Source organism: Acipenser ruthenus, chromosome 5 (assembly GCF_902713425.1).
Source record: "Acipenser ruthenus chromosome 5, fAciRut3.2 maternal haplotype, whole genome shotgun sequence".
NCBI classification, from domain to species: domain Eukaryota; kingdom Metazoa; phylum Chordata; class Actinopteri; order Acipenseriformes; family Acipenseridae; genus Acipenser; species Acipenser ruthenus.
Genome location: NC_081193.1, coordinates 75,114,284 through 75,131,520, shown reverse-complemented (window position 1 = coordinate 75,131,520; position 17,237 = coordinate 75,114,284). Strand labels below are relative to the sequence as shown.

General features: G+C 38.4%; 1 protein-coding gene across 1 annotated transcript; it reads left to right on the top strand.

Moving 5' to 3' along the window:
* Window positions 1–16,745, top strand: nus1 (NUS1 dehydrodolichyl diphosphate synthase subunit). Its single transcript, XM_034003900.3, has 5 exons — window positions 1–541; window positions 6,414–6,545; window positions 7,765–7,917; window positions 12,173–12,272; window positions 13,124–16,745. The coding sequence occupies exons 1-5, from the start codon at window positions 160–162 to the stop codon at window positions 13,212–13,214; spliced, it is 858 nt and encodes a 285-aa protein (XP_033859791.1). The 5' UTR covers window positions 1–159; the 3' UTR covers window positions 13,215–16,745.
* Window positions 16,746–17,237: the final 492 nt, after the last annotated feature.

Below are 17,237 nucleotides of genomic sequence, written 5' to 3'. Positions count from 1 at the left end.
CATGTTTTGAAAGATGGCAGCCGGGGAGCTGAGGTGTTGGCAGTAAATTACATGGCATTCACAGAGTATATTTCTTAGCGGCGGTCCCTTTAAGAACTGGAATGCGGCGCTCTATGAATTGTTGAAGAATAGACAGAAAACATTTCTCAGAGACTGTATATGATGGCAGTAGTGTACGAGTTCGTGTGGCGGATGCTGCATGCCCTGCTACACCTCCAGCGAACGATTCTCTCCTGGTTCCGAATCAGCATTTGGAACTGGAACTGGCGTCTTTGGAGACGGGCAGTGGCGGCGGTCCTAGTGCCGGCTATGTTTGGATTTCAGAACCACCCGCACAATAACAAGAAGCTGGTCCCGGGAGGCGGCAAGAAGAGCTGCGGCAGGGTCAGGTGGAAATCAGATGGCAAGTCCCTTGAAAAGCTTCCACTTCACGTAGGCTTGCTGATAGCTGAAGAGGAGCCCCGGTACACAGACATAGCCAACCTGGTGGTCTGGTGCATGGCAGTGGGCATCTCCTATGTTAGTGTCTACGATAATCAAGGTACAGTAAGACCTAACGTGCACAGAAACTAGAATGTATTACTATTATCAGTCCAGGATACCCTTGGCGTGGCAACATGTTTTTTAAGAGTCCAGCACAAAGTGAACAGATTTTCCTAAGCCCTGTTGTACTAGCAGGATAGAGCTTGCTCTGCTGTTGTGACCAGACTTTGTATACTCGGTACTGAACACAGTGTAGAATGTTGGGCATTAAATATGAAAAGGACTGTTTACAAACTTGACCAACCAGTGTATGTTCTGTAAGTTACTGAATGTTTTGTGTTGACATTTGCTGAAATCAAAGGATAACGTTCAAGGAAGTTTGGGAATCTGCAGGTGCAGATAAACCATGTCAAATTCACTGACAGGGGAAGAGGTGCTAGTTGTTCCTTGAGTGATCTACATTTATCATAACTCTAAATTAGCAAAATACGCACATTGCCAAAATGGCCTTCAGTTCAATCAGTTTCGTAGAGGGCATCAGAGCCACTGAACGGATGTCAAGGCCAAAGTATAGGATGGTGTGTCTTTTGCTTAGGATTCATATAGAAAGCTAATTATTAGCCACAGAAACAACACAGTTTAACTTAATGATAACTATTTGTTTGTTCAGACAATGCAGTTTCTTTGGCAAAAGCTGTCTTTGTATGTTTTTAATTGTATGAACTGTTCTCTGTGGCTCCTGGCTTGCTGGTCCTGAGGGGGCCTTTTTGTGCCCACAGGGTCAGAAAATATGTTTTTATTGGCGAACAGTTACACTTTTCAGAGGAACACAGCTGTCTTCATTAAAACTGCACAGAGAGCAATTTAGTGCTTGGCAGACAGGGGGTAGCCATACACCAGGAGGCAGCCTAGGTTCGATTAGAGTCTGCAAGGACATAGCTGCCTTCACTGAAGGCACTGGCTTTTACTGCTAAGCCACGGGACCATTTTGTTAAATTTTAATAGTCTATATTCTACATTTTACAAACAAAACTCAGAAATATCGTTCTCATACGTGTAACATACAAAAGGCTGAGGCACTGTGTTACGTTTATGGATGAAAAAAACATAAACATGTCTTTAACATAAGATGGACTAAGGGGGCTCCTGAGTGGCACATTCAGTAAAGGCGCTCCGCGGAGTGCAGGATGCCTATAGCCTGGAGATCGCGGGTTCAAATCCTGGCTGTGTCATTGCCGACCGTGACCGGGCGTTCCCAGGGGGCGGCGCAAAATTGGCCGAGTGCCGCCCGGTTAGGGAGGGGTTAGGTCGGCAGGGCAATCCACAGTTCATCGTGCACCAGAGATGGGCGCTTGTGGGTCTGTTGTGGGGCCATTCAGATCTGTGTTGTCCTCCGGCACTATAGGTCTGATGGCTTCACTGTGGATCTGCTGTGCGAAAAAATACAGCTTGGCAGGGACACGTTTCGGAGGACGCTGATGTGACTTAACCACGCAAACACGTAATCATGTTATTGTTTGGGTCCAAACACTTCCTAATTTGGTGTGTACAGGCATCTTTAGTTGCTGTAGCGTAAATGGCACTATGGCCATAATTGCCGTGAATAGACATACATTTTGATGGGCATTGCGGCAATTGAGAAGGGCACCCACGGCATGGTTGGCGTTAATTTCGAGCCCTGCAACTGTGTCCTCTGATTCCCACTGTCATCATAGATGATTGGAATAGTAAAATGAAGACCAGAGACCCTGCACATCACAAGCGAGCGTCTAAACCAGAATGCAAAAGGAGCCGGGCTCGACTGCTTTCATAGATAGAGCTTTTAAACTCTTTTCAACTCGCGACAAAGGAGACAATGCGTAACGGCAGTGTATCACACTGTGATACTGTGTTGTGTGATACGATACGATACAGTGCGATACACAGCCGTTACGGGTTCTGTCCCGTCGGTGAGATAAGATGAGGTTAAAAGCTCTAAAACCACAAATGCAGACGAACTTGGCTCTTTTGCATTTTGGTTAAGATGGTCACTTACGCTGCGCAGGGTCGCTGGTTCGAGCCCAGCTTCTGCTCTGTTACAATACCTTCACACCCCATTCCAGGAGTAGTTAACTTTAAGATGTTAAACCAGTTGCTTCACCTTGTCTACAGTTTTTCATTATTGTAAACAACAGAATTAGGGCTGTAAATGTGTAGAAAAAATTGAAAAAATGCTGAACATATTATTGAACCAAACATTTAATAGAAAATGTGCTGATTTATGAGGATCTTGTTGTGGTTTTCACCTTTTTTTTCTGAAAGTACTGTATTAATTTCAGTTAACGCTGCAGCGTTTATTTTAAAGTTCTCAAAACAGCTGTGATGCTTATTCAAGGGCGACAGTAATTAGAAGTACTACGGTTTTCGAAAGGCGCAATTTTTTATTGCAGTATTTGAGAGAGGCGTATATTGAAGTTTATTTCTGCAGATACAACTTGATCAGGATAGCAAAGAAGTCCAGTTAAACTGAAAGCTGTTGCGCTCGCAGATCAGGTCACTGTTTGACTAGGTGAGGACACATACCAGTGTAGCGTGAAGAGGGAAATAATAACAAGATACAAGAGTCGCAGGGCTGAACTCTTTAATATATGGTGCAAGACAATTAGACGCTCCCAGTCTCCTGGTCCAGGCAGGGCTTCTGTGAGGAAGAGGAGTTGATCCTGTGGCTATCCCCTAAACAGCAACGCTACAGCGAGAGCTACACTAGCTTCTGCTTGACACTCCAAAACACCACCCCCCACTCTCCGAACTTCCTGTCTGGATCAGGATTCTGCAGCGTCTCTTATTAGCCAAAACACCAAAACAGAAATGCATTTAAGAAACTTAAATAATAATCATACAGCTCCTGCATTACAACTAAAATTCCTCTGCTCTGGATTGCTCGGCGTAAAAGCAATTGTGGCTTTAGGCATGTGAGATCGGAGGATGCTCACATGCCCACAGAACATCAGTGCTGTGTGGGGGACTCGCTTCAGTGAGGAGAAAAAACTTAATTCTACTACACTACAGAAGCCATGCTTTTAGACTGCCTTGAACTGGAACTCAATACTATATGAGTTAAATGAAGATGACCATTGTACATTTTTTAGTAAGTTTACTTTTGTATTGAAGATGTGTAAGAGTTTATTAGTAAACAACCACTTGCACAATTTTTAAACATTTCATCAATTCAATGAAGATTTATAGCCTTAGACGTACAGTAATCTAATCTTTTTGGACAATTTAGGTTAGAATCATAGTACTTTGCAGATATGTTACTAGGTATTTACACTATCCAACTGCATAAATACTTGATGCCTATATTTTGAAAACTGAGACTTTCTGTTTGAACTGCAGGGGTTATACTGTACCCAAGGAACCAAAGTAACTGGCACACTTTATTTAAGAGTGGAACATTGCTTACCTGTCTACAGTAGATTGTGACAAGATTCTCTACATACCATTGATTTTATTTTTAATAAAGACTGGCACAGTCACCCACACATGTAGGACAATGTACACATGATGCATCACATCAGTATGGGGTGTTCTACATTTTAATACTTTTAAGATTTTATTACAGCTTAGTCTAAGTCCGAGTACCTTGTCATGGTACATGTTTTTTCTTCTTTTCCTGAGAATGCTGTACCTCAGTTAGGCCTGTTGATACACTTCATTAAGACATGTGTCCCTTCTAGGTGGAGTACATACAGGGTATAATAAGTGCATCCATATTAGCTGCTATGCATCCTTATTAGTTGCTTCCAAGTTTAATCCCTTATCCTCTGATCCATAACCTACATAACTCCCATTTAGGTCCTGTGATCAAAATGAATTTCTCCGGACCATTGGTGCTGTTAAAACAAACTTGTATCAGTGACCCATAGTCTGGGTCCTTTGAGCAATATTGAAACTTTTTCAAGAGCCAGTAGTGTGAAATGTATTAAACAAACGCAACGCTGTTAGCATAATGTTAACGTATGCTTTGCAGCCGCAGTTCTTATTTGCGCTTTAGCCTTAAATGAATATGTAATTCTGGGCGTTCCTGCAGAAATTTGCAAAAACAGGGTGGAGAATGAGGCATCAAAAATATTGTAATGATATGTACTAAAGCTGCGGGCAATTGCGACACTAACAATTACATCAATTTGTTAAGAACTTTTGAAAGCACGCTTTAAACAGTTGCTATTGCTGGCATTTGACAGTCCGCTTTTTCTATTGTGTTCCCAGTTGTGCTCAATGTATTTGAGACGAACACCCAAGTACCTAATTTTCTCTAAAGTCAGGGTGTACTTACAAACCTTGAAAAAAATTTCTATGACATTAAGCTGCCTTTCATTTTTTACATATATAACAGTATTAAATTAGGTAAAATGAAGACGGAGCAGAATGCATTGTACAGATGACGTTTATGTTTAACAAAAATAATGTTATTTTGATTCTTGCACCCTTGCATGTATAGACGTTATCCTTCAGGCACTCTCTGCTGCAGCAAACCACAACTCAATTCCCGCTATTTTATTTGAAAAAATGTCGCACAACTCTAGCTAGAGCTCTCGCTGAGATGACGCAAATAATATTTAAATTAGTACATTGCGGCTCTCTTCATTAACATATTTTTTCTTAGTACTTACGACAATGTGCACTTAGCGAATTGTCGTAAAGAAAATGCAAATTGTGGTATGTTTGTGCTGTGACTGGCCCATCTTAGTACACCTACCCCTTAGTCCGCCTGTATTTTAAAAGACTACAATTTACGTGACGATGATCCTTTTTTTTTGTTTTGTTTTGTTTTTTTGATAATATACTTGGTTCTCACAATAATGAAGGACGGTTGGGGGTTGCACAGTATTTCAGTTCTGCTTTATCTGAGTTATAGATTTCCATTCTGACTTCCTCAGTGCATTCATATTTTCATATGAGTCAAGAGTGCCTTGTGCTCTTCTACACAGATTCATCATTGTGGCTCATTAAGACACAAAGGAAGGACCCCCACAGTAGACTGTCTACAACTCTTAATGCCTGTTGTACATGAATGAACAATACATTGATCTGTACACAAAGGTGTCCAATGTCCTTTCCTTGACTCATCAAGCTTTTTTATTCCTGACACCTAGGATACTCTCATCTAGGACTTCCTGTTCAGTTTGCAGATTTCCTGTACCTTTTATTTTGGAAAGCTGTCATCTGCTGATTATGTATCACTGTATAGCTTTTTTTAATTAGTCTATTCAAGAATATGTCCACTGAGATTCGACACCTGCCTCAGGGACAGTTGTCGGCTGGCAGTGTAACCAAAATGACTGACTGGAACAGATTCAGGCACATCTGTTTGGACTTAAAACTCAGTTGAATGTATTGATTTAATTATGAATCTAACATAAAGCTGACACTGAACACTACAAATGCAATGATTAGACGAGCCTGGACAACTGCAGAGGAGTATGATAATTTACAAAATTAATTTGTGCAAGTGTCAGTCATTACAATAAACACCATGCATTTTCCACCAATTATAAGCACTAAGTTAGATACAGGGCATACGGTTACAAAATCAAACATCAGATCATAGTCTCAAGTTTATTTCCGCCTGTAAAAATATGAAAAAAAAAGAAATACATTAAAATCACTTGAGTAGACTGCCATTTTTGTATGACCAAGAAACAGATAATCTGGCACTTGTGTTTTACAATCTTTATTCCATTCACTATGCACCTGTAAGTTTTCATTTTCTGTTTGTTTACCAGCATGTTCTGAAATCTGAACTGAGTTGCTAGTAAAGGTGGCCTCAGACTGGTCCTGTCTGCTATAATCCATTATTGCTGTTGATCTAAGCTCTGCTTTGTTGAATATCTAAACACATAGAATGGGAAACACCTTGCAAATGAAAGCCTTTTCTTTGTTGTTTGTAGGTATCTTCAGGAGAAACAACTCCAGACTCATGGATGAAATCCTGAAACAGCAGCAGGAGCTCCTGGGCCTGGACTCCTTGAAATACTCAGTTGAGTTTTTAAATAAGAGTAACGACAAACCAGAACAGCAAGGTGGGTATCTGTAGTAATGCCTGCCTTTCACTTGCAATACTATGCCTATTTATTTCCTAACCACTTGTTTCACATGGGCCCTGCTTATTTATTAGACTGAACACGCACAATTTGAGATTGTTTTCAGAAAGTTTGTACCAAAACACAAAAGAACCCACCCACCGACTCTTATTCGATCTAAAAGCATTACCATTTGCAAGTGCACATTGTCATGATTTTCTGTATTAGACAAACATCCCTTTTGTTCCTTTTGAATTCCATAGCCTACAGGTGCTTATGTAGTTTGTTAATGTTTTATTATACTTTATTCCTGCCTCACATGGCAAGTCTGGTGCAATGCTGGAATCCAAAGAAGATCAAAATGTGACAAGTATAATTGTGGCAACATAATAAATTATCACATTTTCAACGCTCTTCTTACCTACTTTAACTCTCATTTCTAATTTTTTTGTTATGCTTCATAAGCCATACTCCATAAGCCCCTAATTGTCAAAGTTTAGGCGTCACACAAAACTGTCATCCTAGTTTTCCCTTTTCTACATTCTTGCCTACTTGTGGGCATACTTTTAACAGAATAGACCTGAGTTGAATAGACTTGTGTGTCTGTGTTTGTATATAGCAATAGGACCAAGGGTCACTTTGAAGTCTCTGTGCCTACTGACATTGGGGTTCCCTCCATGTTGGGGAAGCAGAATGTTTACTGCATCCCCATACAAGGTGTGGTTAAACCAGACTCATAAGTGGATGAGCACACCTTCAACTACTTCCTTCAGCCACAACTGGTCTCACTGGAACTGTGGAAATAACTAAAAAAAAAAATAGTCTGAGGAGAATAATGCACCCAACATATTTATCCCTCCCTGGGCATGGGTGTGTACTACCTTGGAAATGAAAATGAATACTATTAATCCTGGGTGCAATGGGAGTGGTGCTGAACAAGAACAGGTTTATGAATAAGTCAGAAACCTGACATAAAGCATTTACCAACCACATGATTGATTTAAGGGGTTTTATTGGTCACGTAATCTAGAGATGGATTCCAATAGAGGATCAAAATTTGCCAATAAGTAAGTTACAGTACATAGCTTCCTATACAGAGAAGGTGGACACTACCAGCTCTGCTAGCCCATAGAAACCCAATGAGAATAGTCACTGGGACACTAAACAGAATGACATGTATGAAGAATCGTTTAACATGTATTTTCTTTCTCTTTTGTAGTTTTATCGTGTCAAGCCACAGTTAAAGTGTTGTCTCCGGACGATGGGAAACCAAGCATAGTGAAAGCTGCTCAGAAGTTCTGCCAGTTAGTGGAACACCAACAACAAAGGTCCACAGACTTGGATGTAAATATGCTGGACAGTCTGCTTAGAGGTGAGAGCCTCTGCTCTACTCCTGATTGTTCTGGAGTGAGTTGTGTTTTGTATTTGTGGTCTTCATTGTGAGGGGAATTCTACATGCTGTGAATGTGGGTCATGGTGACTGGCATTTTTATTTCAGTAAGGCATTTTTTTATTTTTAAATGTAGCTTTGCTTTAACATGACACACATTTCTAGGTAGGTATAAGATTATTTTTTATGTTTGTTTTCTTTTTCAACAAAGAATAAGTTAAACAGTTTTCTGGAATGAAGATCAAGCTTTTCATTTTGGGTTTATGTATTGTGTACTCTAGTGGGAGAAAGTGGCCCTCCTTTTTTTGATTTGTAATAAAAATATGAGAAAATATGTATATATTCTAGAGTGCATGTTTTGAGGAGGGATTAAAATAATGGGTATGCAAACCAACATATATATTTTTTTATTAAGGCCTAATGTGTTATTTATATCCACGTCTTCTCTTGCTGTGCTCTACAGTAGTTCCCATCAGACACCAAAACCTTCACACTCATAAAAACGAGTGTCAGTTTATCATTAAGTGTTCAGCTATCTGTCTGAGTTGCTGCATCTTCTGTGAAATGAAAGCTCATATAATCCTTCAGTCCCAGTCATACCTCCATGTTCTTTGTAAAAACAGTCATTAATTGCACCCTTAATACAAAGCGAATGGTGTAGAAAGTGTGAATTGGATGGTGGTTTATGAGATTTCATTTATTTCCTCTCAAGGGACACTATTTGGCTCTTATACAAGACTGCAGTAACTGGTGTGGTGGATAAAAAAAAAAAAAATTCTCAGCTGGGAAAGCAAAGTCCTCTGTAAGAAGAGGCAAAGAATAGCTGTGAACTCTATTATAGACACAGTCATGTATTATAGCCACTGTTCAGTGCTGTCTGCCTAAGATAATATAGGTGATTATGTTTATTATAAACTACTACAAAAAGATTGTTATACATGCTAAAAAAAGGGCCATGTCCTTACAGTTTGGAAGGCTGCATCCACAGGTATTTAATAATCAAAACTGCATGAACATGTCCCATAATGTTGTCTTTGAACCAATCTCTTTGGTCTTTGCAACAGACATTCTCATTAGAATAGCGTGGACACACAGCTGCATTTTAGCATGCACAGCTTGTGGTTGGGACTCATCTAGAGCGGCAGCTGCATATGGGACTGTGAGTGAATCTGCCGCATAGTATTGTGGGTGACTGTCAAATAGACTCCATAGTACCTGGATTATGTCTTTAACAAAATGTATTAATTTTATTTTATTTAATGTTTCAACACCAGGATATATCCTTGGGATGAGTAGCAAGCCTGTATGTGCAAGTTACATGTGAGCACTTTTTTTTTTTTTTTTTTTTTTTTTTTTTTTTAACAGTTACTTATATTAATTTTTTCCAATTTTCTCCCAGTTTTTTTTGGAATGTCCAATTATTATTCAACCTGGCTCACCGCTGCAACCCTGAACTAACTCAGGAGAGATGAAGACGAGCACTCACGTCCTCCGAAATGAGTGCCACCAGCCATCCACTTTTTTTCGCCCGCCATGCAGCCACATTTATAACTTACAGCGTCAGAAGACCATGCAGTTCCGAACTGAGTACAGGTCGGACTGCAGCAGCCCGGCCAGCCACAGGGGTCGATGGTGTGTGGTGAGCCAAGGACTCCCCAGCCAACCTAACCCCTATCCCGCCCGGGCAGTGCTTGGCCAATTGTGCACATCCCCCTGGGAACTCCCGTCCACGGTCAGCAGTGGCATAGCTTGGATTCAAAGCGGCAGTCTCCAAGGTATAGGGCGCATCCTGCACTCCGGGTGGAGTGCCTTTATCAGATGTGCCCCATGTCCGCACATTTTTAAACATTCACAGTAGCACATCAAAATGTTGTGTACCCCAATGTGATTTACTGTAGGAACTGGAAAAGTCAAGACTGATGGACTATTTATCAGATAAAAGGCATAGATTACAGAAATATCACGTCTCCTGTGAAAGGAGCTTGTATGTTTTAGTAAATCTGCCACTGGTTCTTTAACAGTTTGTATCACATAAACCCATCCTATATCACATAAACCAGACCTGTATTCTGTGTTATGTGAAACTGTCAGGCAAATTATGAATTTATGAATTACTAATTTTAGCAGACGCTTTTATCCAAAGCGACTTGCAGAGACTAGGGGGTGAACTATGCATCAACAACTGCTGCTGCAGAGTCACTTACAATAGGACCTCGGTTTTATGTCTCATCTGAAGGACGTCATTTTTTAGCATTTTGTCCCTTTTGACCTGTCCAAATATTGCTGCAATTTTGTGGACTGTGACCTTTTGATTTTCGTATGATAGACTTTGAGATATAAGCTTTACATTTGGCACATTTTTATTCTCTAGGTCTAGATGTCACCCTTTCAAGTGACATCAAGGGGAACTTTAATGTTTTTAGTAAAACCGCAGGCGTCATTGCTATTTCCATCGCTACTGTCCAATAAACCTTTTCAGGTGGCTGCTTCTTTTTTCAGTGTTCTAAAACTCCTCGGGTTGCTAAATAATATATAAGCCCCACGCCTGACCATGTTAGACCAATCCCTTGGCTGACTGTGGACAACTTGGATCTTGTTTCAGCCAATGTTGACTAAATACAAAACAACACAGTCTGCTGCACCTTTCATCTTGCTGGAGACTTCCAGAACAGACTGGTGGTTTCTGAAACAGCAAAAATGAACTGGAGTGACTGTCAGGGATATGTTGCAGTGCATCTGTGATCTTATTTTCAGCTGTGCATTTTATTTTTGATTTGCAGTTTTCATAAAAATCAATTTAATTATGTAAGACTTCTGTTAATACAGATTTTTTATATATATATATAATGCACAGTATTTATTAGGTTTGGCTGAAGTACAAGGATGTATGTGTTTTGACACCATTTTGTCCCTTGGACACAAGCAGGTCAAATCTAAAGATCCATTTCAGGGCTGTGCACTTTTTGAAAAAAGACTTCTTGTCCAAGGGACAACAAGGTAGAAAAATCTTCTTGTCCTTCTTAAAAATATACTTGCCTTCTCCCCGTCGCACAAAATACTAAAAAAAAGTAGAATATAACTTGTAGGATTTTGGTTTTATTTAACAGTGAACACAATCAATCAATTAGTGATTAACAGGGACAGATCTAGACTTGTAGCTTGACAGGTTCAGTAAATTCTTCAAGATACATAAAAGGTCCCCCATAAATTTATAACATACTAATTTTTCTTGACATTCTTTCAGTTTCGTAACCCCAGATGATTAAAGGACTTGTGTATAACCTTTTGATGGCTTTTTTTTTTTTTTTTTTTTTTTTTTTTTGGGACGACAACATTCTTTCCCTGCACAACTCTCACTGAAAAATAAATATGAAATGAAAAAAGAGAGCACATGTAACTCCTGTGCTGGCATCTCTGCACTGGCTTCCAGTGAAATATAGAATTGATTTTAAAATTCTATTTCTTACATTTAAGGTACTAAATCGAGTGGCACCAGATTACTTGTCAGTTGTTGTCTGCCTATCGGACTCCGCGTTTATTGAGGTCAGCTGATAGTGGCCTGCTCTGCAGTCCGAGGGTAAGGCTTAGGAAGAAAGGAGAGGTTGCTTTTTGTGTTCGGGCTCCACAATTGTGGCACTCTCTGCCCGATCATGTCAGAGGGTCGCCCACAGTGGCTACTTTTAAATCAAGGCTTAAGACTTATTTCTATAATTTAGCCTTGTCATGGTTATTTTAACTGTTTTATTTATTTTTTTGTTTTTATGTAGTTTTGTAATTTTTTGAGTTTTTTTGTCCTTTTGTTAGTTAGTGTTTTTTATAATATTTGTCTTTGTTGTTTTATTTTAACCTGTGTGAAGTGCCTTGAACCTTGGGGCATAAAAGCGCTCTATATAAAGATTATTATTATTATTATAAATATATTGTTTAAATAGGTACGTCTGTTTTACGCTCCGCGGCTGGTGTGAATGCCTCCATTACATTTACAGTGTTTCAAACAAGAGTGTTACACTGATTCTTTTTTTACAAGACTCACTTCGTGTAAAAGGCCATTACAACTCCAAGCAGCTGTGTCTTCAGTTGTGTCACTTGGAACGGTAAATGTGGTAAATGATCCCTAGTCTGCAGCTCTAGTTCACAGTGATCATTTACAACAGAAGACCAGCTATTGGATTAAACCTGTTTTCAATCACAAAGTTAGATTTATCTGTTTCTTTAGAGAATGTTTCTTATTTTACAGGTACAAAAGGAATGCCAGATCCTGATTTAGTGATGAAGTTCGGCACTGTGGACAGTACGTTAGGATTCCTTCCCTGGCACATCAGACTCGCAGAGATTATGTGAGTGTCTCTGTTTTTACACTGGAACATACTTGAAGCTTTGCTGTGTTCAGTATCTTGAGTGACGTTTTTAGTTTGTGAAATGTATTTTGCTTGTGTGTTTCGGTTATTTTGGACTGCTTAGGTTTCTTGATATTTACAGCTATGACCAAAGGTTTTGCATCACCCTAAAGAATTATCTAATTTTGTTTCATAAAGTCAAATGAAACATGCTGAATAATGATATGTTGGCATAGTGAACTACATACCACTGAGATGACAATTTAGATGAACAGCTGCTTTTCAGGGGTATCCCAGGAGACTGCCGGCAAACATCTGAATTTCCTAGCATGCATTTCCCTCCCTGAATACATACATACATTACAGTACAATATGGTGCAGTGAGATTTACAGATATGCACTGAATTATACAGACACTTGCTTTGTGCACATAGGTGTGTGTGTTGTTTTTTTATTTATTTTATTTTACTGTAGCTTGAATAGTAATTTGAAAGGTAATACAGGGAATTGTAATGCAATGCAATAACACTTTTGCACTAAGTAGGTAGGTTTGTTGTTATTGTGAAAACACCGGGTGGCAGCACTTTACAGTTTTCTTCTGCACAAATCAAAGATACCGCAGTTCAGATGTGAAGCTGGAAAGGATAGGAGTGTTAAAAGAAGTACAATGAATGTATCTGCACTCAGTTTGGAATATTGTGAAGACCCTGGTCCATATGAAGCACATATTGAGACTTATGGCAGTTCTTGGGCTAATGGAGACTCCTATCCCTTGCAGTTATTAGACTGGTTTTATTCTTGAAATTATGTTTGCTTCTTTGACAAACTGTGATTTTTTTCTCCTTTTGCAGTTCTTTGCCCTCTCACATAAACATCAAATATGAGGACTTTTTCAGTGCCCTGAAGTGCTACGCTGGCTGTGAACAACGTCTAGGGAAGTGACCCCTTAGAGTGGACTGAAAACCATGCCACAGTGCAAGAAAAGGGACCTGCCATTTCTTGATGTTTACAAGAAGCCAAGAACAACAAACACAATACCAGTTTGCCGCTATTTCAATTGTTTTATTTGAATTCATCAATCAAGGTTAATAAAGCGTCTTATTGCCTCTGAATGGTTAGCTCAGCATGTGTTTGTAAGGGTCTGAAATGTATGTTCAAAAGTCTGAATTTAGAAGCCAGCAAAGTCCCTTGAAGGGCAAGTCTCATATGTAAAATGAACATCTGCCAGCAACATCTGGATTAGCAGTATGGTGTATAAACGTTATTTTATGATCCAAGGATTTCAAACCAAATCAATTATCAGTCTAGTGTTTTGGCACTTTTTTAAAAAAAATTTTAGTAGATATAACATTCTCCAGAGATGATATAAGAAAGCAAGAACGTCCTGTTAAAAGAAAAAGAAGGTGAAGTGTGGATTCTCATGGTTTCTGTAAATAGCATTGGGCAACATGAAACCACCACCTGTAAAATGTTGGAAAATACTATTAAACCAATGGATTATTTTCTTAATGTTCTAAAACCTGCCTGCGGTTAGTTGGAATATAATATTTGATGTGGTGCTATAGTCTCGGAGTAGTTCTGTGTGATAAACTTGTTATTTGTCACAAATCCCTTTACACTAGAAGCAGTCATTAGCAGGCAGCTTTACCAGCCACAGACCCTTTCAAAAAGAGTTCCTAGAAAGTAAAGCAAGACATGTTCACTTAGTGGTTTGAGCTGAGGGCTGGGAGCCAGGCAGTCTACCTGGATTACCAGTGCTGGTTGCAGTACAGGTATGTGCTGTGTCTAATTCTACAAAACTAAATTTAAAATATTATAGTCTTTTGCAGGAAAATATTTTTTCTTTACACAATCAACAAATACCATTAAATACAAAGGGACATTTTAACAACGCTATTTAAATTGCATGTAATGCTACTTTCTCTTTAAAGTAGCATTTCTAAATAATATACTGGTATAGGAAAACAGCAGTCAGGTGATTAGAGCAGTTTTTTTTATTTCTTTTTTATATATATATATATATATATATATATATATATATATATATATATATATATATATATATATATATATATATATATACTGAATGACTAGCACTATGTTTTAATTGCACTGATTAAAATGTATCATGTCAACTTAATGTTTTTTTGTTTTTTTTATCAATGTTTTGTAACAAATGTTTGAGTTCCTCTTGTCTGCTGATAACAGTTGATAGAGACCGTGAACGTCAGTTTGTACACCATGCTTCTAACCCTGGATTTGTAATACAATGTATAATGATTCAGGTAAGAAAACCCTTGTTCTTCTTGTAATTAATCTGTGATATTTATCAAATGTTGGGCAGGAGTTTGAAGGGTCCTGGGCTCTCTAACACTTCCCAGACAGCAAAAAAGGGATGGTAAAAGGTAGAGTACTATCAAAATATACTATCGATTGCATTCAAATGTGATGACACCTTTTATTATTATTTGTAAAATGTAGTACATATGCAGAAGTGTCCTTAGTAAACAGCTACCCCATTGACCCCCCCTCCTCCATTTATAAAAATAAATGTTCTAAATATCTCTGAAGACAATGATTCTGTTCCTTTTTCATACCAGTTTTTCCACCATTAAAATGTGAGTAACTTTTTTAGGTTAAATAACTTCTTTATTTAACCAAATTTAGGACCATGCCTGGTTCCTCATTTACATACTCCTATTTGTATTTGGTCATAAAATAAAAGCTTGCGTCTGATTTTAGTAAAAATATATTTTAACCCTGACAGATTTTGCCACCACTTTTTACAGTCACTTATTGCAACACGGCTTGCCATCTGAAAGTGTAAGGCGTGAACTGCAAGACGTGTAAGACATTAACCACGCTGTGCTCGGTATACTGGTGATGGAAACGTTCACGGTTATTGAGAAGTTCTTAGAAGTCAAGTCAATATCTAAAATTGATATTGCTTGCAAAGTATTTAACGTAATGGTATTGAATTAAAGTACAATCTTCAGTGTACAGCTATGGCCAAAAGTTTTGTAGTTTATATGATTCTTTCATAAATTATGTTCATATAGTTTTTTTTTTTGTTTGTTTGTTTTTTTTTTAAATTAAAAAATTTGTGATGCAAAACTTTTGGCCAGAGCTGTAGGAATTGTTTTACTAATACCCAGGACCCTTTGTAACCTAAGGCAATTTATTTAAAAAAGGCAACTAATAGGCAATATAATAGTTTTTTTTACCAAAGTGGAATGCTAAAAGATACAATGCTTTTATACTTTCAAAAACAAAAAAAAAACATCACGTGGTGTGCATCACCATTTCATAACGAGGGTTAGCATTCACAAATGCACAAATCATTTAAAAACATATATATTGAAACACCGAAGAGGTCACCTTTTTGGTTCTGCTTTTATTTAAAATGATTTGAAACACTAAAATCTCCTGAGAAGTTCACTACCTGTAGTTCTGTTTGGTTAGCTTTTGACGGACTACAGTTACAGAAAGAAAAAAAAAAAGTAATGATGTATGACAAGACCTCCCTGGATTTGCAGTAACAGTACTGGCTAGTGGGAGGTTTGACACACACAAAAAAAAAAATGAATGGAACATGTTAGCCACCTGCATTGCTCATTGATTTTCCTGCTCTTTGTTGTACTGATTCCTTGCATACAAATATGTATGCTAATTTTTTTGTTTGTTTTGCAAGGTGGAAGAGGTGTCATCAGAGGTTTGAAGTTGCAAACAGTGCCAAATACACTGTGAAACCCAGCTAATGCGCTATGAATGTGTGTTTTTTCCTTTGTTCTCGATTAGCGCTTATGTAAAATGTAACTATACAGTGGTGTACAGTGTGTAGATCTATATCGTTGTTGTAATTGGCTATTGTAAATAATGTGTAAAACAAGTTTTACAAATCAGGAACCCGACTACTTGGACTTTATTTAAAACAAAAATTTCAAAAAAAAGTTGACAACATGTACCTGTGTAACTATTATTCTAAATGAAGACATAAATGATAAATAAATCGGTCTTTCGAGAAATGTATCCGTCCCACTGTGTTTTTTATTGCAAACTTCTTTAACCTGCCATTCCCCTGTTAAAACAACCACAGCAACAAAAGTTGTGTTTTAACTCCCTGTTTTGAGAGAGTAATGTACATATTTCATACTTCAGAGATTCAAATATAAAGAGTGATCCATGAGAAACAACCCAACATCCGTATAGGTTTTTCATCCCCAGTCGTGACACTATTTTGAGTCACGATGGGATGGATGTTACAGTGGTTTTTTGCACTTGCTGAATAGGGCTGATGTGAAATCCACTTGACTGCATTGTTGTAATATCCATAAATCATTAAGTCCAGCAGCAGTGGCTTGAGCACAAAGACTACTAATTAAACATACTTTGAATCCAATCTGATAAATAATATTGTTCAGAGACTGCTTCTGTATTTTGCATGCAAATTGAGTAAAAGTGCCTTCTTTCAAACTGTGCAAGTGTTGGTTTATTTATTATTTATTTCTTAGCAGACACCCTTATCCAGGGCAACTTACAATTGTTACAAGATACCACATTATTTTTACATACAATTACATTATTTTTTACATACAATTACCTATTCATACAGTTGGGTTTTTACTGGCGCAATCTAGGCAAAGTACCTTGCTCAAGGGTATAGCAGCAGTGTCCCCCACCTGGGATTGAACCCACGACCCTCTGGTCAAGAGTCCAGAGCCCTAACCACTACTCCACACTGCTGCCCCAGTTCCGCATTTTTTTCACGTAGTAGCATGCAGTCAATGGAATGTATTAAATGTTGTAATAGGTGGGTGGATCCTGGTCCATGGATCAGTTCTCCAGTTCTGAATTAAGCATTGCTGTATAAATTAGAAGAGGTTCATAAAAGAAAGACAGTCTTCAGATATTGACCAGTTAAAACAAAACATAGCCTTGGGCAAAAAACCTGTACATGATAGCCAA